Here is a 24,680-nt window from a genome sequence, read left to right as displayed (position 1 = left end):
GACCGCACACGGGCGCAGCAATGGCGAGCATGAATGGCGGCGCGGCGTGTTTGGGCTCTCGCCTATTAAATGTGTGCAGTATGCATGCAACTGCGCTAGCCACATGCACTGCCGAGCAGTTAACTGAAGATGCTTATCGTAAGGGTTGTCAAGGATTAAGCCATACTGGTGCGTTTGCCAGCTGCCGCCATCACGCCTCCGTGCATTTCCGCTGCTTATCTGTAACGACATTGCCGCACGACGCCGTGATAGCGGCCCCTTTGAATTTCTGGTCTGCTTCACCCCATACCACTTCAGCATTGCAGCAAAGCTGACTTTCAGACTCTGCTACTGTTGCAAACAGATCAAACACATCGACTCACGAAAGCGCTGGTTCGAACCTACGAGATTATATACGCAGAAGAGGTGGGGGCTTCAAATAATGCCTTTCGGACCTGCAATTTGGGCAGAAAGTCTGAAAAATCGGACGTGGAAGAGTTTCAGCATACGAAATTTTGGACGTTCTAATTTACACTCAAACCTCATTATATAACAAAGTCACATATGCCACGAAAATAACTCCGTTATATCCGAAAATTCATTCTAAACGTTTATTCATAACATTGTATTTCTGACAAGACTATTCCTCATTTACTTCGTTATAACCAATAATTCGTTATATCCGTGTTCGTTATATCGATGTTTGAGTGTATTGACGTCTATGGGGCTGGTGACGGTGCCACGAAAGCGTCCGAATTTTCGAGCATGTCCGGAAAATCAGGCGTCCAAAAAATCGCAGTTGACTGTACATTGCTAGCAAGATCACGATACAACGGACAAATGCAACTGGTTGACGAGACATATTAGAGAAAGGCTACGACGTCTTATTAAAGACGGCTACACCAATTGCAGCATGCTTACTAGTGCAGACAAGCTCACGTGGCTGCCAGTTGCGAGCTGGCATGTAATGAAGAAGCAAAACCTATTGTGCTGTGAAAATTGTGGTGTAATGAATGCTTTTTACTATCCTAAGTTTGAAAACGCTGCCCACCCGGCATTTCATACGACGCCACGAGTTCGCGCGACATGTCTATCTGAATTAAGGTCCCTCAAAGTCAGCGCCGTCAACCCCGAGAGCAGGGTGGTGACACCCCTTGTACAGGTAAGCGCCATATTGGGCCAAAGTCGCTGACGCGGACGTTGCCACTTCTTAAGGTGATGTGCAAACACAATGATAGACACGCGCGTGAAACTGCAGAAATAAAATTAACTCAGACATTATTCCTATTATTCCTTCCTACTCAAAGCATCTGCCATAGTGAATGAAAGGTTACAGCACAAACAGACGGGGACGAAGGAAGAACACACAAGACATAGCGCTTATGTCTTTCTGCCCTATGTCTTGTGTGTTCTTCCTTCGTCCCCGTCTATGTGCACTGTCACCTTTCATGATGCAGTACCAACTAGCCCTCCAAACCGTCCTCGTGATCTGCCCTAGCATGTGTCGGCGTGCGACACAATATGGCGGCTCTGTCAGAATTTTTGCCACCCTAAGTCTTGCCTATATGTACTCCTTGATCCTAGCACTAGACAGCTTCGCTGTTAACAACAAAAAAAAGAAGCCTGAACACTAACACAACGGACAATCTTACGTCAATATTTGGGCTGCCGGGTGACGAAGGTGCAGCAACGGCTTCCTCACTGCCTGCCTGTTCTTCCCGAGGTGGAAGCACAGAACTAGGCTGACTTGGCTGAGGATCGGCTGCCACTGGCGTCTCCTTCCTAGGGTTTACGGCGCCCCAGTCCTAAAAACAATAAACAAGCCAATACGATGGTTGCAGAATGTCATATGCAACAGAATACTAACACACTCCTTAGAAATGATACAGAACACCACGGCTTGCTACATCTTATTTATTTACATTAAAGGCCCATGAGGGCGTTCCATAATGATGGAGGCAAAAACACACTCCATTCATGAACAGCATCTCTAAACAACAGTTGAGAGAAAGACAGGGAACTTTATCGTGGTGCTCGTTTCTTTGTTAGACACAGCCAAATGAATCCAACAGACCAGGGAAAGAATTGGGGCCATTAGTTGTTGTCTTTAACTGTAGTGCAGTAATAATGACGTAAACTGAAATGAATCACCCTTTCCATTGGCGGGATCTGAACCCTAAACCTTCAAATTATGTGTCCGATGTTCTAGCAGTTGAGCTACTGTGGAAGGCGCTTCCCCGTCTACTTTTGTTGTTTACTTCTGTATGTTTAATCCCTCGGAGTGTTAGCCAGCACCATTCATAGCCAGGGCGATGAGTGTAGAACACTCTTTTTGCCAGAGGATGTCACGTGGGTCGTGATCTTTGCTCAAGGCGGTAGCTGACCAATAAATCCTCACATGCTAACCTAAGCTATTAAGTCTGCCGGGGTGAGGCCGTAGTCGAAGAAAAACACTTGAAGCACATTTATGCAGTAATAATGAACAAGCAGATAAGCAACTCTAAGCAGGTTACATAAAAAAAGAAACAAATAGGCTGGGAATATTCTAGCATTTTGAATATTTGCACGAGTATTTACAGTATTTGAATTTGCTTTGAGACAAATTTAAAATATCCACAATTTCAAATTATTAGAAAAGAATGAATCAACAGACACATTTTACCGCACGTAAACTGCCCAAAAAGGTAAATCCGCTACAGCATAAGGCCGCTATGCCAACGCACTGCCTATTCAGGGGATATCTGCACTGACACAAAGCCACACTTCAAGGTCCAGTGAGCAGTGCTGACGGACTGAAATGCAACAAACTTTTAGTATAATGAATGGTATGCGCAACAGCTTGAGATAAACGCCTCATGTAACTAGGAATCTGGCCGTTATAGGTAATGTTGCCTCTTATCTGTGTATTGTAGTCGAAATTGCTCCATGCAGAGCTGGGCAGACACTCTGAAAAGTATTCCAGAATACAGATATTGAAATACATGTGCTGGAAGCCTAAAATACAGATACTGAGACACGTTTGCCTTTGATATAATGGGATGTTTCGGAGATACTTTTGTGAAAAGATGATAAAGGTGTCTCAAACCACTTTTTTTTTAAATATTCGGTCCTAGTTACGTGAAACACCCTTATATGCGTCAAGTCTTCAATTCACACTAACCAGTCCAACTTTCCCAATTTACTGGATGTTCACTACATCGTTTTCCCCAGCACCCCCCCCTCCCTAAAAAAATAAGAAAAAAAAAAACAGCCAGGATTTGCTGCATTAGGTGTACATACCTTGTGCAGCGCAGCACGTTTTTGCCGCACAGCCCTGGCCTCCTGTTGTGAATTCTGTGGGCCAGACCAATAAGCATTAGCAAATGAAATATGAAAGAAACTTAGCCGATTGCCCAATAGCATGTTCACACTGGGGCATTCAGAGTCTACAGCAATCAGAACACTCCTGCTGTTAAAGGAATACTGAACAAAACTTTTGCCGCCGAGATTTTCAGCCAAACTGAAAGACCGGATGCTGAAATCGGTAGACACAACCTTTATTTTAGACAGAAACTAGCAGAAAATAATGGAGGTGATGCGTTTTTCACAAACTGCTGTGCCTTGTAATAATAATAATAATATCTAGGGTTTTAAGTGCCAGAACCATGATATGATTATGAGGCACACCACAGTGGAAGGCTCCGGAAATTTCGACCATCTGGTGTTCTTTTAAAACATGCACTGACATCACACAGTACATGGGCTTCTAGCATTTTGCCTCCATCGAAAAGCGACCATCGCGGTAGGGATTGAACCCGCAACTTTCGGGTTAGCAGCCAAGCACCGTAACAGCTACACCACCGCGGTAGACAACTGTCGCACCTTCAACTAGAAAAGGTGAAGCTTGATGACACTTCAGCTTCAAACAGGCTTGCCAACAATGGCAGCCGTCGCCCGCGTCTCTTAGCCCGCTCAGCTTCCACTACGGTTCCTAAGACCACTACGACCGCCATCAGCAGCAAACAATGCTCCCGGGTGGGGGTAAAGCCCCTAAAGGGTGGGGCACGTCTCAGTACCGTTGTGGAAGGGAGAGAATGGGATCTAAAGGAGAGGAGGAGAAGGGGAAGTAGCAGGACAGCAACACGTGCGCAGGAAAACGTTAAGTCACCGCGGTGACTTTTGATGTCCCGGCTTGCACTGGCGTGCAGCCACTGTGCATGACAATCCTCCAAAAATACAACTAACTGTTCAAAAATATGTGAAATAATGTTTATTGGAACAGTCGGGTCTTCCGCGTAGAATTAAATTTGACGTTTCTGGTCATTTTTTCCTATTTTTGTTCAGTGTCCTTTTAAACTGCCACATAGCACTCACATTGCTCGGCCCCCATGCGCGTGCACCATGCGCATGTTTGTGTGCTTTATGTTAGGAGTTCCTGCTAGCTCTGGCAGCTGAAGACAAGCATCACCAGAACAAATACAGCTACAGTAAAAGCTCGTTACTTTGACCCTCGCTAATTTGAAAAATGGATCATTTGGATGTATTCCCTGGTCCCGGCCAGCATATGCATTGTTTAATGGCATCAAACTCTCGTTAATTCTGTCCCATTTGGTCACAACCCGGTTAATTTGGACGATCCTTGGGGTGCGCCGAGCGTGAAGCGTCACAAAGGCGTGACGCAAAAGAGCAAAAACGGCGTTTGCAGACAACCGAAACGAGGTGGTGCTGTTTGCATCGCTAGCTTCATCAGTCCGGCACTCAACAGCTTTGTTTCAGCTTGATGCAACGCATGCGCAATATCACAGAACTCAAACATGGCGGAAGCTGTTGAAGAGCTTTGAGCTGCGGTCGGTATGCTGGCATAAAGTTCGCTTGCTACATCATGATGGACGAACTATCAGTCGCTGGCTATTTTACCCGCGAAAAAACTATCGTCACGTGCGCATGGTGGTGGTGGTGCTGGCAGTATGTAATAAGGGAGGGGTGCAGAGCACGTTTCGGGCCAATTAAACACGGGAGCCTGGCACCGTGGTGGCATTGAGAACAAAGTCCTAGGATGGCAAAAATTATGGCTTTTACACCGCTAAGTTCAGGATTTAACTTGAAGAAATAAGTTCAGGATTTAAGTATTCATCAAAGAAATGAAAGTGTATTGACTTAACGGACATTTGTTTATTGTTTTGTTGATACTATCGATAATGCGGCATTCGGTTCATTCGAACATTTTTTCCGGTCACGTGAAATCCGAGTTAACAAGCTTTTTGTCATATTATATGGTGCATGGATGCAAAAACGATACCCAAAAACTACGATAGCATGCCATGTGGTGGCGAAGCGGATGTGATTTGTGCGCGTATGTGCCGTGCGATCTCAACAAGGAAGACAGCGGCAGCTCGTGATGCGCGGCCTCGAGGGTGTGTGACCCATGGATTTGGCAGTGTGCAAGGTTTGTCATTCGAAGCAGGACTACCTCGTTGGGTGTCTGGCCCATAGGTACAACCACGGACACATCGCGACACTTCCACCAGCTGAGTGGACAGCTCAGCCTCCGCTAGACGACTGGTCTGGGATGGCTGACGCGGCGTACGGGCTCGTTGTCCCGCTGGGCAACCGGTCCAAGATAAGGTGCCGAATTCCTGAACCTGCCCTTGCCCTGCTGGTCCAGGAGGGCTGGCGTGGGGCTTCCAAGACATACTGCTGGTGCTCAAGGGCACAACTCCCTGCTGGCGGAACCCGTGTGTCGTCGCCTCTAGTTCATCAACCGTGGAACAAAGTCACCCCAGTTCTACACGGCAACCCTGCGTCTTCCGATTTTGTCACTACAGGTGACTGCACTGCAGCGACATAGACTTCGCCACTGAAAGATTCCGACGTGGCATTAATGACAGCCCAGGCAACTACCCCGACGACTTGAACTGTAGGCCGGACATTCTTTCCCCTTTAGCTTAGTTTGCATGCTTTATGTTAGGAATGTCGTAGTGTGTGTTTGTCCATGTGTGAAGGGTGCAATAGAAGTGTGATGTGTGTTTGTGCACCTGCATGCTGTCCGATTCTTTCTGGAGCGGTCCTGCCCCAATAATGTCACACTTTTACGGTATAACTAATCATGTTAAAATGGAATAAATAAAAAATTGCGTTGCCATTTCCATTAAGTTACGATCATATGTTTATAACGAATTTTCGTATATAATGAAGCCATTTTACAAGGGCACAGTTTACAAGCGTACAGGCATTCTTTCCCTCACAGCACAGTTGAGGTACCCACCAAGAAGCGAAGCATGGCAAGCAAATGAGAAGTCCATGCTAACGGGGCCAGATAATGATGCACATCTGTCAGTGTTGGTATTGCTTGGAATTTAATGGTAGCAGTAATAAGCATCCAGAAGCAGGAGGTATAGTGAGACAGATGACAGCGGCAGGAATAGCCTTGTAACAAGCCCTACAGCAGACGGAGAAAATCCCCGTCCAAGTGCTACAGTCCACAAGTGTCTTCAAAAGATGCTTCAGGATTACACCATATTGACTGTAAACAAGCACGGATGAGTATGAAAGGACATTTAGAGTTCTTGAACATCCTCTAATGCATGCATGTGCTTGTACTTATAGCGCCCGTCGATGATTGATACCTAGATTTGTTATAAGTATCCAATGATTTATTGCAACGTAATCAGCGAAGTGTATGTGTATAAGAAAAGTCTGCGACTGTCACAATAATGAATATACATTTTTTTTGTGTTCTTTCAACTCTGGGCTTTGACTCAGTCTTTGGACGACCAGCATTCACTCGCTCACCAGAGGACTTGCATTTAATTGTCTGTGCATTAGTGGGGCATTTGGGGGGGACATGTACACTCGACCCTGGCATCAGCCCATTCTATCGGCGTGACAATTATTATAAAGCATACCTTTGAGGTATGCTCCGGGTTAGTTTCGACCACCTGTTTTAACGTGCACCCGAATCAATGTACAAAACGGTTTTTTCATGTCTGCCCTGCTGAACTACGGCTGCCATAAGTCATCAAGGGCACCTCCTAGAGCTAAGCAGCGCCACTCCCCAGGTGCTAGGCTACCACACCAGGTAACAGCTTTCCAATTCAAACAAAACACAAGCTGTGACCTTCCTCACACCTCCCCCAAAGTACATAAAAGAACTACACCACAAGAAGGCAAAGCAGAGACGGGGTTCGTACAGGTTTAAAAAGAGAAAATTTAAGGATATTCAAGGAACTTCAAGGGCCTGTCACACGTTTGTCAAGGACTAAAAAATGGCATCCAAATGAGGATTTTATTTTTTTACTACAACAATGTTTACAATTCTGACTAAACTTATCGCACTTATACAGTTGAAACTTGATCTAATGAAGTCATCACCAGTGCTGGGCAGTATCAAAGATACATGTATCTTCGATACTAGTATCTTAGATACTTTTTGGGTATCTTGTATCTGTATCGCGATATGTTCGGAAATACAGATACGATCCTGTATCTGTATTTCCGATACATTGAAGAATGTATCGTGTATCTTAAAATACAAGATACTGCGATCGCACCACCACCGTGCGAAGCGATAAACATTGGCTGAGCTCGAGCTTCTCAAGCTGATACTTCTGCCACTGAGTCACTGAAATAAAACTAAAGGCAGTGACATTATTTTATCTTACCGCAAGAGTTTTCCAGCGAGGATAGGTGATGAGCTCTGAGCGTCCTTATATATTGGTTGAGCAGAGTTACGAGGTGGTGCTCGCGTCGTCTCGACAGACAAGAGCGCGAACGTCTGCGCCCAGCCGAATTTTTGTTTAATCGTTTTTTTAGTTTTGTCAGTGCCATGGCACTTGGCACTTAGCCACTCTCCTGTGCCGCGTACTACAATGCATACGGCGTCTTTCGCACACATGCTGATGCCGCTGTAAAGTCATTATCAAAGTTCCACTTGTGTGGTGCTTCGTTACGAAGTCTGAAGAATGCAAGAATGGCGGGTTGCTTTGCCTCTCGTGGCTTTCACACTTCGGTGATTTGAAGGATCTCGTGAATGTAAGTTTGCATTACACGCAATGAGATTGACTTATATGCAAATAAGATTGTGACAGCGACAGCTATAGCACCAACGGTACCGATGCTGGATTTAACAGAACAAGCATTCATTTAACAGACACTGCCTTGGCGTACGTCTGTTTTTCTTTTATTCAAAGAGTTTTTAAAATCATAATTTGATTGTTAGTAGAAGTTATTTCTTAGCTGTCCTTCTTTTACATCCCGTACATTACCTATGTTCCTATATGTTTTTTTTTTCTGCCGGTCTGCTTACTGCAATATGCCTTTAACGTGCTGCCAATGTAAGCTATCTGCTTTATTTCTAGTTTTAACTGTCTGCGTCATTTCTGCTGCTGTTCTTCTTCAAGTGGAATATAAATTTATATACTTATATTCCACCTGAGTTTACTGTTATATAAAGGTGATGTTGAGAACAAATATTTAATATTCCGGGCACGCCTGGAGTATACAGTAACAATAATTCTGCTTACTGCTGAGTAAATTAGCAAATTTGAGTTTGCATTGTAACGTAAATTATTAGGCGCCATCTTAAATACGTTGGCAAAGATATTCGAGAAACACTGTTATACCACATGCCCTGTTTTTCTCATGAGAGTCCCAAAGAGTCATTTTACGCCATTTTCCATAGGCACTGAATTTAATTGTCGTAGCTAGTAGGGGTTACTCGCCGCGGTGGTCCAGTATGGCGCTTGATTGTCGGCCCGAAGGTCGCGGTAGCCAGATTTCGATGGAGGGACAATGGTAGAGGCCCGTGTGCTTATATGTAGCTTTCAGAACCCCAGAGGATCAAAATTTCCGAAGCCCTCCATAGAGAGTCTTTTATAATCATAGCATGGTTTTTCAACGCAAAACGCAACAGTTATTATTAGCACTTAGGGATGCCTCCTATATTGTGTTTCTATACTTATTCGCTGTGTTTGATATGAAACCGCGTTCCTATTTTACTTAGATATATTTGTTTTCGTTGTTTAGGCTTCCCTGATTCCTTTTACTGTTGTTAATCACCAGGTAATCGGATCTATAAGTGTCAATAACGTGAATAGCAGTGGTGTCTTGCAGTGCTTTGTGCAACGTCTGAAACATTTCTGGGCTGCACATGTTCTTGGTGATGTACACCTGTCCGGTGATCCGTTATTGCTAAAACCGTACTATGTTTACCGGCAAGGTAGAACTCCGCAGCGGTATTTGCCCCATCGTGCGGAGGCTTCTTATTGAAGTTCATATGGTCACTTGGCAACCCGCTTGCTGGTCAGCAAGCAGAACAGACAGCGACTAGCTCCCATCAGTTACAAAAGCTACAAGCAAGAACTGTTATCAGCAAAATGTATAAAGCTATCATGTTAAGCAGCTAAAACAGCGCCAATAAGTTGTTTCGGAATGAAACAGATATACCTTGAACAGGAAGTACAAACATTTTTGAGATACTAACAGAGTTTTCATTCAAATTAAATGCAGTTGGTCGCAGTTAATAAATTTTCAAGCGAACATTTATGTGCATAGGCGTTTAATACTGCATTATATAGATACATATTAACAAACTTGAGAATGTATCAAAGTATCTTTAGATACAATTGGAATGTATCGTATCGGATACAATAAGTGTTGCAGTATCTTGTATCTGTATCTCAAATACTTCTTGCCTGCGTATCTTGTATCACGATACAATTTAAGGGGGGACGCGGGTTCTAGAATGGTGAAAAATGGCCAAAAGGTCGATTTTTCGAAAATGCGATTTTTAGAATTTTTATACCTATACGCACGTGTTCTCAAATTGTGAACGCTAAATTCGATCAGTAAATGGGTTAAAATTGGTTCTAAAGTCGCCACGGGAGTCGCGAAACGCTCCGCGAAAGGTAACATTTGTTCGAACTTCGCGCGCGCGCCGCCGGCGAAGCAGCCGGCCGATCGCCGCCATCTTGAGCTCCTTTGGAAGCTGTTTTCTTTGTGCGCATTTTGCCACCCTTCAAAATGGCGTCGCATGGACGGAACGGCTGCCCTCGCCCCTTTTCCGAAGTCCCCTTCTCGACCGCTCATTGGCCAGAGCGCGCGCGCGCCAGGCGAGCCCCCCGTCTCTCGCTTCCCAAGGTTGCCTGCGATTTTTTTTTCCTGTTTGTTGTTTGTCGGCCGCCGGCTTCCGTCTCGCGCGTGTATCCGTCTGCTCCTCGCTCGTGCTACGCGACCGACGCAACGACTTTCCGTCTTTTGCCGATATGACTGGAGACGCTCGTCTAAAGAAGAAGACGCGCCAAGCGTACGGCAAGAAACGAAGGCGTCCGTGGAACGCGCCGCAGAAGAAAGCCGACAACGTGCGGGTGCGGCCGAGTTCGCCCGATGCGGCCGAAGTGATGCATTCCGACGACGGCGCGCAGCCGCGGGCACCTGTTGTGTCCGAAACGGTGCACTCTCCGGGGCTCAGCTGCAGCACCTCCTCGGATTGTTACGTCGTCGGATCATCTGGCACTTCCAGCAACATCCAAGACCGCATTGACACGACATTTTATTCCGTGGACGAGTCTGCTCAGTGCGCCAGGAATGCAGCGAGCTTGAAGGCATCCCTCGCATCGCAGTGCGCGACGGAACGCAAGTTCAAGCTACTAGATGTTGATCTGGAGGATGACGGAAAAGAAAACGGGACAGAATTTTGCATTATTGACCTGGCGGTGATAGACTCGTTATTGCGGCTTTTCGCCTGCCCCGAGTGCGGTGAAAAAAGCGGGGAGTGGATATTCGCCCGGCATCCGGCTGAACTGCGCGAGCGGAACTTGGCCGGCAGTGTCTCCTCATTGGCCGGCGGTAGTCACGTGGTTAATGCCGGCATCCTGTGGCAAAAAGCGCTTTGCCGGCACGGGTACTTGCCGAGTGTCATTTCGCGAGCGGCCGTCAAGCGAAGAGTGCCGGCGTTTAGTGAGAGAACAATTATATGCCGGTAGTTTGACTTACCCACGCCGTCGCCACATCTGAAAACGCACGCCGTGACGGCAACAGTTGTCCGGTTCTGGTTTGACCGGCAGTTTGCTTTTGCGGCCGGCCGTCAAGCGACGAGCGCCGGCACTTAGCGTACGGGTATTTGCGAGTTTCATTTCGCGAGCGGCCGTCAAGCGAAGAGTGCCGGCATTTAGACCCACGCCGTCGCCACGTCTGAAAACGCATGCCGTGACGGCAACAGAGTTGTCTGGTTGTGGTTTGACCGGCAGTTTGCTTTCGCGAGCGGCCGGCCGTCAAGCGACGAGCGCCGGCACTCAGCGCGGAGACAATTATTTGCCGTTAGTTTTACATGACTCTGGTTTTACTTATGGGAGTGTCTAGCGTTACGTCCAGACGTAACGATAGGAGTCGTTGCAGTTACGTCTGGACGTAAGAATAACGAGTCTTAAAGTTACGTCCAGCGTCACAGCAACACAAATGCAGCCCGTTAAACCCACTGAACCGATCGGTCCCCGTGGCGCAGCGGGCTAACGTGTCCTGCTCGGAACGGCGAGGACGTTGGTTCGAACCTCGTTGCTGTCCTTTTTTTTTTTTTTTTTTGGTGGGGCTTTTTTTTTCTTTAGTGCTCCACGGGTGCCGTAATATGTTTTAAATGCGAAGCATTTCTTAGCGAACTGTTTTCTTTAAGGACATCGCCTTGGTGCCAGCGGCGAACGCCCCAGCCCGCGTCGTTGACGCTCCGTACTCTTCTCTTGCTGTAGTGACACGAGCCGCTTGAGCAAAATAGTGGGAGCGACGACGGCGCACCGCGTCCCATTGACACGAGCCAACCACTGAGACTGGCAAGATAATTATTAAACTCAAGTGCGCATTGTGAATCACACGGTGGACGTAACTTCAGCAGCTGATTATCGTTACGGCTGGACGTAACTACACCTTGCGAAAGAGCTACGTCTAGACGTAACGATGGGACTCGTTGCTGTTACGGGCTTCATTTGTGTTGCTCTCACGCTGGACGTAACTTTAAGACTCGTTATTCTTACGTCCAGACGTAACTTCTCACACTAGGAACGTTAGGCCGGCTTTGTGGCAACGGAGGGCGTATATACCACCGTTAGACTTTATATAGTCAACGCGCTTTCTTCGCCGACAATCGGATGAAAGCGCTCACAGCGAAGCGCCGCTGTGTGCTTAGTAGTGCCGTCGACCGCCCATCCATGCTACTGCTAACGCCGCGACGGTGCTCCCACTGTAGCCCGATCTCGCTACAATGCGTTGCGAGTAGGCCAAGTAGGATGCGCTAACATAACTGGACGGAAGGAGGCTTTCTGAAGACATTTGTTGTTATTGTATGGACGTAACCCTAGTGGACGTTTGACACATCAACACGGGTACGCAAACCATACTTACATCAAGTTAGAAGGAGAGCTGCAGTTATTTCACTAACCGTGATTGCTCCAAACTGAGGTTGACCGCCTCAAGGAACCTAACGAAAAGGCAGCACCCGAGACTGTGGCTGAAGGCAGCGTGGCTATATAGCGTGGCTCCGGCGGTCGAAATTAACGTCTTCCTAAAGTGCGTCAGCTGGTTTGTCTCAACAACAGAGCTGATGATACGCGAAACAGTCCGGCAAAACGAACCACACACGTCTCAATACGCAAGTGATGCGGGTAAATCAGTGATACGACAGTGATACCAGAGTCATTCAATGCTTCTCTGGTGATAGTGAACGCATGGCCGCTTAATTCAGCGAGATTCTCTGTTTTTCATTGAAGAGCTTTCTCTCTCTCTAATTCAGCGAGTGGCCGTGCTGAACTTTACAGTTACAGTGGCTAGGTCTTAAACGTCTAGTTACACGTGGACCTAGTGGGCCCTCTTACCTTTCACACCGACCACAAGGTGACCATCCCTAACTTATGTCAAATATTCTCAGGGACAGCAGATGCAAACAGCAGGAAGTTTTTTAGTCAGCGCAAAGGACGTAACCACGGCCGTGGACGTAATGCTAGCGTTGGCTATAGTTACGTCTGGACGTAGCGCTAGCGTTGGCTATAGTTACGTCTGGACGTAACGATAGCGGTGGCTACAGTTACGTCTGGACGTAACGATAGCAGTGCCTACAGTTACGTCTGGACGTAACCGTAGCAACAGCCTTTACTTATCCATGGTATAGCCTCCCCTGAAAACAGGCAGCTGTGACTACTACGACGGCACAAGTCGTCCGGTTGTGGTGTGACCGGCAGTTTGCTTTCGCGAGCGGCCGGCCGTCAAGCGACGAGCGCCGCGGCACTTAGCGCGGAGACAATTATTTGCCGGTAGTTTTACTTATCCATGGTATAGCCTCCCCTGAAAACAGGCTGTGACTACTACGACGGCACAAGTCGTCCGGTTGTGGTTTGACCGGCAGTTTGCTTTCGCGAGCGGCCGGCCGTCAAGCGACTAGCGCGGAGACAAATATTTGCCGATACATGTCAAGATAGTGTGACGGAGTCCCGTCACGTCGGTGACAAACATGGTGAAATAAAGGGGAAAAAAATCACCGACGATTACGATACCACCTAATATTCTGAGCGCAACTGTTTTGGTGTTATCAGTGCCCTCAGTGGTAAAATTCTTGAAGAAGATGTGGAAACAAAGCCAGATTTGCTGAACTGTGGTGTTTTGGATGAGTGCATGGACATTAACCTTGTAAGGCCCTTTTTCAGCAGTGATGCATGGCTCGCTATAATGAGCACAGTGAAGGTGAAACATAACAATGCACCAGTGGGAATGTGAACAGTGTCATGAAGAGCTTGAGAAGTTTGACTATTTTTGTGATTGGTGTCTCTGCTGGTACCATATACCTTGCACATTGTTGAAGAGGCAGCCAAAAAGAAACTGTTTGAAAGAGACTGATTACTGGGTGTCAGTGACAAATGTAGTCAGTCTAATTTGAGTTTAACGTGGTAGGGCAATCAAAAGTTTACTTTTCTTGACCATTTCTATCGCTGTTCTCTTCGCAATTGAACTTTTACTATGGTAGGCAGTTTCTTGTGTTTTTTGCGGTCAAATGCTTTGGCCTTTATTAGTACATGTTTTTTGATGTTCATAAATCTTGGCAAGATTACATGCAAGTATTAAACAGGTCTGTACCAGTCCTTGGTGAAAAGACACATCCTGTGGATAACAGACGCTGCTATAAACATCTCACCCAAATCTTGCAGCTGTGCACGGCAAGGGGAGTTTAAAAGCGGAATGCGAAGTTGCGAATTTCTCAGGTGCCCTCTTTTCATATATATAGATGCCTGTGCTCACTTTCTTCGGTCTTTCGGATGCCTGCTGTATGGTGTAAAACAACAGATAGATATTGGCCTATAGCCATCATAAATCAAGAGCAACGTTTCGATCAGATGTGCTTCTTGCCACAGGGTGCTGCCACATGCTGGCACTGCTGTCCATAATCTGCTAACATTACATAGTCAAACTCGTGCATGGGAACTGCAACAGGAAAAAGCAGTCGTGCTTCATCAAACATGCTCTAGGTCATGATGTGTGCTGACATAACGTATTTCCTCAGTGCCATTCCTCCCTATAGCTTCCAACGCACCTTGTCGGGATGGCCGAGAGAAAAGAGAAAGCGCTTAAAGTGCACAACAAACCCTTCTAATTCCGCTCGCTTTGAAATTTTTGTGGCAGTGGATTTGCGAGGCAATAAACTTTGACCCTGAGGTCATTCGATTATTACTTGGAAAAGTGGTTCATCCCCCCTTTAAAGGATTTCATCCAGTATGGATTATGGCACTGATGTAGTGTCTCATCATTAAAGGCAAAGCACTATGTGGGGGAGGCAGCTAGGGCCAGCTTGGGTCGTGAAAGCAAGAAACCGCAGCATCCAGACACTGAGGCTTTCAACTCCGCACAGTTTCAAAAAATTATTGCATCAGCATGCTCATTTCACAATAGGACACAATTGTACTCTATATATGAAGTTTAGTGTCCTGGGATGTTTACTGGCCCTATAAGCTAAAAATTTAAAAGTTACGTTGGTATTGCTGTGTGATGAGTTTTGTTTGTATTGTTGTTTTAAGTTGTGTTGGTACTGCTGTGTGATGAGAAGTTTTGTTTGTATGGTTGTTTTAAGTTGTGTTTGTACTGCTGTGTGATAAGCTTTGTATACTTAGTGTCTTAAAATTCCTAAGATACCTGAATGTCACAATAAACTGCGTTGCTATCTGGCACCTGCAACCCCATTTGTACATAGAATGAGAGATGTTCATCTAGCCTGAAACCTGCTTTGCAAAGCTCAGTGTGTTCATTATGCTTAACACCTGCATGAAGCATTATACATCTTTATTCTACGCATCCAAAAGCTACCAGTGGCACTCATTGAATGATGGTAATATGTCATACGATGGTCGCCAAGTGTTCAATAGAAAACACTGATACACCAGTATGCATGCAGAAATGACCAATCATATATGTGACCAGTGTGTTTAAAAAAAAAGAGTAACTGTTAAAATGACACTACTGCATTTTATGAAGATCCCATAAACCAACAAAAGACTAAAAACCTATAGACTAATATACACCATAGAAATGGCCAATCAGACTGATTGAAAAACTGTTAGCACTGGTAAGACCCTGTATCAGTGTGATACAAGACTGGTAAAACTGACAAGAAACTGTATCAGACTGATACGGATGTCTATCAGAACTGATAGGACTTTGTATCAGTCTTATACAAGACTGTGGCAACTGATAGGAAACTGTATCAGACTGATACAGACCTCTATCAGAATTTTTGCTAGGGGCACAACTGGGCGACTTGTGCCGTCGTAGTAGTCACAGCCTGTTTTCAGGGGAGGCTATACCATGGATAAGTAAAACTACCGGCAAATAATTGTCTCCGCGCTAAGTGCCGGCGCTCGTCGCTTGACGGCCGGCCGCTCGTGAAAGCAAACTGCCGGTCAAACCACAACCAGACAACTCTGTTGCCATCACGGCGTGCGTTCTCAGACGTGGCGACGGCGTGGGTCTATGCCGGCACTCTTCGCTTGACGGCCGCTCGCGAAATGAAACTCGCAAATACCCGTGCGCTAAGTGCCGGCGCTCGTCGCTTGACGCGTCCGGCCGCAAAAGCAAACTGCCGGTCAAACCAGAACCGGACAACTGTTGCTGTCACGGCGTGCGTTTTCAGATGTGACGACGGCGTGGGTAAGTCAAAGTACCGGCATATAATTGTTCCCTCACTAAATGCCGGCACTCTTCGCTTGACGGCCGCTCGCGAAATGACACTCGGCAAATACCCGTGCCGGCAAAGCACTTTTTGCCACAGGATGCCGGCATTAACCACGTGACTACCGCCGGCCAATGAGGAGACACTGCCGGCCAAGTTCCGCTCGCGCAGTTCAGCCGGATGCCGGGCGAATATCCACTCCCAAAAAAGCGTGACTTTTTCGAAGGGCAAGAAAGAGTACGGGCTGTGTTCAAAGCTCGTTGTCACGTGCAGCAGTTGCAAGTTTCGCGAAGAGCGGTTTTCGTCTCCACGTGTAGCCGACGAGACCGACTTCAAAATAAGGCCATTTGAAGTGAATTTGCGTGCCATGAAGGCCATCAATAGCATCGGCAAGGGGGCAACGGCTTTGTCGGACTTCTTCGCCGTGATGAACATTTCGCATCGAGGGCTCCACCACAAGACCTACCAAAGCCACATGACGTTAATGAAGGAAGCCTGCAGTGCGACAGCTGCCGAGTGCGAAGACGCGAGCGTTGCTCGCGTCAAAGAGCTCTATGCAGAGTTCGGCAACGCGCCCGGCAACGTCGACGTTATATATGACGGCACTTGGCTCACGCGCGGACATAAGTCACATATATGCGTTGGCTGCATTATAGAAATGTATAGTGGTCTCGTTATAGACCACATCGTACTATCGAACTTTTGCCTGGCTTGCACCACAGGACCCAAGGAAGGAGAGGCAGGACGTTCTGCCTGGCTCATCCAGCACGCTCCTCTGTGCCAGAAGAATGTCGACTGCAACGCTGGCCAGATGGAAGTGGAGGCAGCGCTACGCTTGTTTGGGCGGTCACTTGAGAAGCACAAGCTTCGATACACGACCATGCTGTCAGATGGTGACAGCAGAACTTTTCACGCGCTCACAGAAAATGAAGTCTACGGTTACATCAAGGTAGCCAAAAAGGACTGCATTAATCATGTGCACAAGCGTATGGGTGCTGCATTACGTACGCTTGTAGAAAAAAAAAAAGCTCAAGGTGGCTCGCTAGGTGGCAAGGGCAGGCTCACACAACAAAAAATCAAGAAGATCACCTCTTACTACGGTTACGCTTTGAGAAGCCACCGGAACGACGTTCCAGGAATGCAGAGAGCTGTGCTTGCAACTCTGAAGCACATGTCATCCACCGATGAAGCACCGAAGCATGACCTCTGCCCTGAAGGCCCAGACTCATGGTGCAAGTACCAAAGAGCTGTGGCAAAGAATGAGAAGCCCCCACCACACAAAGAAAGCTTGCCTGATTTTGTGAGCGAGGCACTGGAGCCTGTGTTCAGGCGGCTGAGTGACGGAGCGCTCCTGGAAAGGTGCAGTGATGGGATCACTCAAAACCCCAGTGAAAGCCTGCACTCTGTGATTTGGCAGCAGGCCCCTAAAATCCAGCATGCATCCTTGCGGAGCATTGAGAGGGCTGTTGCAGAAGCCGTCAGCCGTTTTAACCAAGGTGTAACGAAGAGCAACGTAGAAATTGCCGAGAAGCTGGGCTACAGCGCAGGCTACAACCTGGTTCGTCGCAGCCTTGAAAAAGACAAAACGAGGCTGCAAAAATCACAGCGAGCGCATCTCGACAGCAACACAGCAAAGACAAGACTTGCGCAGCGTCACAAGCCAGCAAGGGACCCTGCTTACAGCCCCGGCCTGCTGTAGAACTCTCCTCATGCAAATGATGACAATTTCTTGTAAAATAAATATTGTGTGTTTTTAACCTGAACGTTGTGTAGGTGTATTGTATATGCGAGGGCAACATTATTGTTTAATTTTTGTGCATTCCTTTCACTTGCAACTCACTGGAATAACCAAAAAGTAAAAAACCTTCTTCTCTTGCTGCGTCAAAGACCATGTCATAGTTTTGGAACAAGCTGTGACAAATATTTTGGGAGGGTACAGTCATACATTTAGCATGTCCATTATCGTATAATATAGAGCTACAAAACGGTGTCATTTATTTTGCTGTAGCTTCACTTTAGCAAAAGTTACAGTTGCTGGAAACTTCAAATGCGTTTTTCTCAGTTCGTTGTTTTTGCACATTTCACTCAGCCTTACGGGTGTTTTTCCTATGTTGTATTTGAGTGAGAGTGACCAAGTTGGTATCATTTTATTCGTCTTCAAGTGATCCAGGGGGTGATGCTATTTTCATTTCTCTAGAACCACTCTCAGAATTACAATTAAAGATAATTATGAGAGGAAACTAGAGTAAAATATTCATCATAAGTGTTTGTCCATTCTCTTGCCTATAAAATGCCTTCAAATGGAAAAAAATAGCATCACCCCCTACAGCAAGTCTTCAGCATTGGGGTTATGCATTTACTTTTTCATTTTTCTAAGGTGAAATTGCCAAAAAGTCCCGTAAGAGATAGGCAATTAATTAAAATTAAAACCTTAATATTTCCAGAACCACTCGAGCTATCAAGAAACAAATTACACATTTGAAATCAGCATAAAAAACTACCTTAGATAGTGAAATTTAGTTGAGATTGAGCCAAAAGTAAAAAAAAAATTTTTAGAACCCACGTCCCCCCTTAAGTATCTTTGCCCAGCCCTGGGACTCATCACCGCACTCAAATTACTTTCATTAAATCGGAAAGTTTGTAAAATCGAGAAAGGGGTTTTTCAGTCCTTCGAAACATAAAACTCTAATGTAGAGACACCCAAAATCTACCACGGCATTTTTTTGCCACTAACCCACGCGTTCTCGTGCGAGAAGTCTGTTCAGGTGTACCGAACACTGAGCCTCACATATGTGGTCCGCCCAACGCAGGCCAGGTAGATAGTCACGTCAAATATGATATGCACCCGAAATGCAAAGCGCAGGGCGAGCAAGTTGTGAGGAGACGATCAGTCTCATAAATCATGAAATAACAAAAGCATACAGCACTGTTCTTGTGGGAGCATTGACAAGAACAATTAAGCGCCGCCATCCATGGCACCACCTGGTACATTCAGTCCACTGCTACTTGCATGTGGGTGGCGTGTAGCCTTGTCAAAATAAAACCAGGTTTGTGACTATGGGTGGCAGATGTCTTAACACAATCGCGTTAGTGCCCATGCTTGAAGAAAAAAGCCATCTTTGTAAAAAATAGCAAGAAATTAGCGCTTCTTGTTAATACTTCATTTCAGAAAAACTTTGTTAAATCTGTGTTGGTTCCAAGTTAATTTCGTTGATTCGGGTTGACAACAATGTTAAACCTCACGAGTACCTGCTGGGGAATGCAAGTTTCTTCCTTAGATTGGGAACTGCGTAAAATCGGATTTTGTTAGATCAAGTTTCAACTGCAATATTATGCTGTAGAAAAGTCTAACCTTGATGTCATCTAAAGTACAGTTAAACCTGAATATAATGAAATTGACAAATTCCCCCCAAAATTTGTTACAAACAGGTTTTCGTTACATGCAGTTTCAGCACGAAAATTCGGAAAAAAAATGCACAAATTAAACAAAAGGGGAACTGAAGGCAGAGCTCACTCAAAACATTTATTTAGCAGCAAGAAACTGCACCATTTTGCTCTATTGATTGTTCGTGAGGGATGGCAATACTGAATGTTCGCAGGACGTCAATACAACACTGCTCCGTCATCGTCCAGCTGTGGCCTCCGAGATTGGTTGCAGCAACGAGCCGTTGCCGGAGCTAATCGCGGAGGCCACGGTCTCGCGAATTCGCGGCGCAGCACAATATGGCAAAGCGCCTGACGAGCAGACCTCCGAAGATCCATCGTTGTCACCTTGGTCGCGGACAGTTTTCACCAGCGCCTAATCTGACATTTCCTCAGTAGTGACATGGATGGTAGTGACGACATGGAGCAGTCGTCAGGGGCTGCTCCATGTGCGAGCAGTGAAACCACTCACGTGCCCATGGCGTCGAAAATGAAGAGGGAACTCCACATATGGTGTGAACTCGAAGCATAATGACACGGCGCAGATTTTTTTTTTTCAGTGGCGCCCCTGGTGTCAGGTTAACAAAGTGCAGTTCAGAAACTACAGCAACAACCTAAGTGTGGCGCTGCCAACGCAAAAGCCATTTTTTTTTTAAAGAAAGCCGGCACGGTCAGCAAGCGGCTGGATGAGGTTTGAAGGTAGGGGAAGGGTGCCCGCAAATGCACCCGTAGCAGCAAGAACGCCGGCTCAAGGGGCACAGGTCGTAGGCCCACCTGCCTGCCTCGCGCACAGCCGCATGCACAAATGAACGCTTGCTGTCGCCTCGCAATCACCGAGGCTTCAAGTGTGCCATGCGCAACACCACCGCTTCGTGCTCAGTCATTGGCCGGGCAACCGCAGAAAATGCATGAGGCTACTGCTCATGATAAAATGACAAAATTTGGGGCAATAATCCTAGGTTGTCTGCCACGAAATTTCATTATATCAAGGGTGTCTCCCGCTGCCACTTCGTTACATAGACGTCACAAATATATGTGCTTCTATGGAGTAATGGCGGGGAATAGAATAACTTTGTACTATCGAGGAAGTCGTTGTATGGAGGTTTGTTATAGGCAGGTCTAACTGTAGTTCTCAATACACAACAAATGTTCAGGACAAGTGCGGAGACTTCTCTAGTATTAACAAGGCTTGACATCTCTACAGTGTACTAACCACATGAACTGCTCGCTTGATACGAAAAAAAGCAGCATAAATGCAGGAGGCAAAAGTGAACTCATAAAGAAATAGGTAGAGGGAGAGAGAGAGAGACAAGATGCACTGACGGGTGAGGTGTGAAATGAACGATAGGACAAGGCATGAACAAACAGAAAACATGCAAACTCACACGGTGGATTGTTTCTGAAATGGAAAGTTTGCCACATTAACACTAATCTAAAACAGAAATCAGATCTCACTGTGGACTTTAGACTGCGCTGGCCCCGAAATTCAAGGGTTTTCAAGGACCTGTACAAAGCCTGAGAGAGCATGAGTGCAAGATCTGTCTGCAGGACTAGCGCTTATCCAGTCTACTTTATCCTCCTTAATCATCTTTTCTGGCACTTCAGTACTATCATGGGAGTGTGCAAACTTGACAATTTTCAGTTATTTTGATGAAGAAGCAAGCAGCAACACTGTGGGCTTGAACATACAGTACGTGAGCCTGTAAAAACATGTAATAAAATTCTGAGCAAGCGCCTCTTCAAATTTCACTGCCAATTTCATATTTCCACGCTGTTCCTAGAAAACACCCTCCTTCCCCTCCCGCTCCACCCCCCAATCATGCAACACTGACCTGCTTGAATCCGATCCAATTTTTCAGCGCCTGCGCCTGGAATTTGTCGTCAAAATTTTATCCCCCCGCCCCCTTAATGAATGCACCCTGAACTTAGCACAAGACACCCATGACGATTTTCAGGGTTCCGCCTGCAAAAGTATGGCCTTCGATATGTGTACTTGAAGATGGTACAGTGGCGGTCACAATTTTACGGACCATGGGAGCGCGTGGCAGACAGCACCGAGGCGCCTTCTCACGGATGCTTGCGAAGCTCTAGAGCGCGCTCTGCGCACATGCATCCTTGCTTACCTGCCGGCCTGCTCGTTCGCTCGCTCCAAGTGCGCGCGCGCCGGAAAGCCAGAGAAAGTGCAAGGTGACGCTTCTGCAGTCACCGCGGAAGCCCCGAGCAATTTGCCTAAAAGAAAAATTTTCTACTTGGCGGAAACTTCGTCCTGGTCTGGACAAACTTTTCGTCAGCTTTCAAGGTTTTTCTTCTTCATTTTTTTAACCCATATGGGTTTTTCTCGTAGGTTTGTGCTACAAACCGGTCAATGCCAAGTTTTTTCTTTCATAGTGCATATGAACGGGCGCATGATATTTGCACCGAGCACCACAAAAAAAAAAAAAAAAAAAATTGCAGCATGCATGAGTTCCGCGAATGGAAGCTGCTTGTTAATCTTATCACACATGTCAATTTGAGACAACCTGACGCAACGCGTATTTACCACGCTGCGGAGCGTCTAGGAACAAAGCGTAGAGTGCGGCGCACACCGAGCACTGCCAGTACAAGTTATGTATTTTCGTCACGATATCATCGCTCGGTGCTTTCGCGGCGAATGCAGAAGTGGCACATTGCGATTTCTCTGGCTTTCCGGCGCACACACACTTGAAGTGAGCGAACGAGCAGGCCGGCAGGTAAACAAGGATGCGCGTGCGCAGTGCGCGCTCTAAAGCTTCGCAAGCAGCCATGAGAAGGCACTTCGGTGCTGTCTGCCATGCGCTCCCGTGGTCCGTAATATTTTGACCGCCACTGTACCTATGATGACATAGTCGGTAAAAGTGAGGCCTTCAAGATCTGTGTTTACTGCTTAGAGCGGTTGTGTTTGCTCACCATTGGAGGTGCTTCAGTGCCGTGTCCGGCGGTCTTTTCACGCTGCCTTTGTGTTTCCTGTTTTCGTGAGCCGTCGTCGTAATGTGCCATGCCACAAACGAGAGCGCAAGACTTCTGAGGAAGTCCATATGTACTTTGTTTTTTTCCTTGCGGTAAAACTTTGCTGTCAATGTCCTTAATTTTGGTGCCATTCCGAAAAGGTGCCCCCCTCCCCCCGCCCACTTTGCCAGTAATATCGACTTGCTGACAGGCGGCATTTGCTCGGGATAGTACGGCAAGTCTACAAGACTTCACAGTCATACCAGCTCCACTGTTCTTCGTCATCACCCCTTCTTTCCTTTTGCACCTTCCCTCAGCTGGCCTCAGTGGCTGTGATGTGATGTGCGCGCGAATGGGTTGTGGTTTGTATGCGAGATGCAGCGGTGGAAGAAGACGACGAGGACGCTGAGGCACGCGCAAAAGGGGCGCGAACAGGAAGAGTCGCGTTGAAGAAGAAACAAAGGTGAGAGACTGGACTCGGCGTTCGATACAGTCGGGTGACCAGACCCGAGTGTCGACGCTCTGGGACGCGGACCACGAGTTGGAGCCAAGGTCTTCACATGGCCGCTGACGTCCTCCGACTCTTCGCTTCGGCAAGACACCACGTTTCTCGGCATTCCTCTCACCCCATCGTCGACCTCTTCAAGAGTTCCCGCGCCGGTCGTCTCCTCTTGTCGCCCGCAGCACTCGACTCCTCGAAGGGTGAGCCCGTGGCAGCCGATATTGACTTTTCTAAGGACGCTCGCTTCTTAGAAACTGTTTGTAGTAAATTCTTTCTCTGTTTGCTGTGTTTTCTTTTGTGTGTGTGTCTTTCGTTCATGTTTTTATAAAGTGTTGGACAAAGCTTTCAATCAGCCTCGTCAGTTTGTTAGGAACGTCCACGTTCCTAAACTAAAGGTTTTAAGAACCACCGTTTAATCATTACAATGGCATCCGCGACAGGACGAGGCTGTTTGTAGTGTTCAGCTACTCTAAAGAAACATGGATCTGAAGGACTTACCGTATTTACTCGATTCTACCGCGCCCTCGATTGTAACGCGCACCCGTTTTCCGCGACCAAAAAAAAAAAAAGTAATACATCGATTGTAACGCGCACCCATTTTTCGTGAGAGAAAGGAACAAAAGAAGTCCGTAGGAGTCAAACTTCGCACATTCGAAGAACAAGTATTTGGGTTTTAAGGAACTAAACTTTCAAAAAAGTAAAACACAAAGTCAAAAGCGGGCCTTGCCGCTAAAACTGTCACCACTACGGCGGCGATACGAGTCGGGTAATGGATCAGTCCTCGTCGCTGTCGGACAACTCCTTGTCGCTTTCAACACTCTTCGATTTCGGGAAACCGGCCCTGCTTTGGTCCACTGAAACCTTTTCGTGAAGCTTTGCTGTAAAAAATCTTCTGCTTATGTTTGCGCCAGTCTCGCACGCACGTTTCGGTAACTTCGAACGACCGCGATGCGGCCCGATTTCCGTCCGTCTCTCTGCACATGTAATAACTATTCTTTTAAATGCGGCATCGTGGTGCACTCGTCGAGTATTTAGAGTCGGCACTTCCATGCCGTCGATGCGAACGCAGAACGGGATGACAATCTCCTCAGCATACGTACTAACTGAAAAAATGGCAGAAATGGCCAAAGCGCGTAGGAGGCGGCCATTCTGAAATGTCGATGGCAATATGATAACCGAGTTTCTTTTTTTTTTTCCGTACTCGATTCTAACGCGCATGCGATTTTTGGACTCGTTTTCCCGGAAAAAAGGTACGCGTTAGATTCGAGTAAATACGGTAGTCAGCACCAGCGAGAAGTTAAGCTTAACTGGGGATGCGTTTCGAAAGTGGGTGGAGGAGAAGCAAGCGCATGCTCGAGAGGAGCGTGCCGCTGAACGTGATGCGAGACGTGAGCAGGCCGAGTGAGAGGAGCGCGCATTAGTTTTGGCTCGCAAGAAGGCAGCGTTGGACGAGAAAATTTTGTTGCTTCGCTTGCGTCTCACAGAAGCTGAAGCGGGTTCGGGTGGACGCGTGAAACCGCCCGCCGTCCCTGATCGTCCCGTGCCCCTACAAATATGCCCCCGTAGCTTTATGCCTCTGTTTGATGAGAATCGGGACGACCTCGATGCGTACTTCAGCACTTCGAAGTGGTGGCAGCAGGG

The 24,680-nt window shown here is 46.9% G+C and overlaps 1 protein-coding gene across 1 annotated transcript in view; it reads right to left on the bottom strand.

Moving 5' to 3' along the window:
• Nucleotides 1–24,680, bottom strand: part of LOC119402392 (uncharacterized) — a 93,162-nt gene that overhangs the window by 28,033 nt on the left and 40,449 nt on the right. Inside the window, exons 5-6 of the mRNA XM_049418363.1 lie at nt 3,259–3,312; nt 1,632–1,784 (exon numbers count right to left, since the gene is read on the bottom strand). Coding sequence (XP_049274320.1) covers nt 1,632–1,784; nt 3,259–3,312 — 207 coding nt within the window. The remainder of the gene's footprint in view (nt 1–1,631; nt 1,785–3,258; nt 3,313–24,680) is intronic.

This window comes from Rhipicephalus sanguineus, chromosome 8 (genome assembly GCF_013339695.2).
Source record: "Rhipicephalus sanguineus isolate Rsan-2018 chromosome 8, BIME_Rsan_1.4, whole genome shotgun sequence".
In the NCBI taxonomy this organism is placed as follows: Eukaryota; Metazoa; Arthropoda; class Arachnida; order Ixodida; family Ixodidae; genus Rhipicephalus; species Rhipicephalus sanguineus.
Note: the sequence above shows the minus strand (reverse complement) of the source record. Positions and strands in the feature narration are given on the sequence as shown.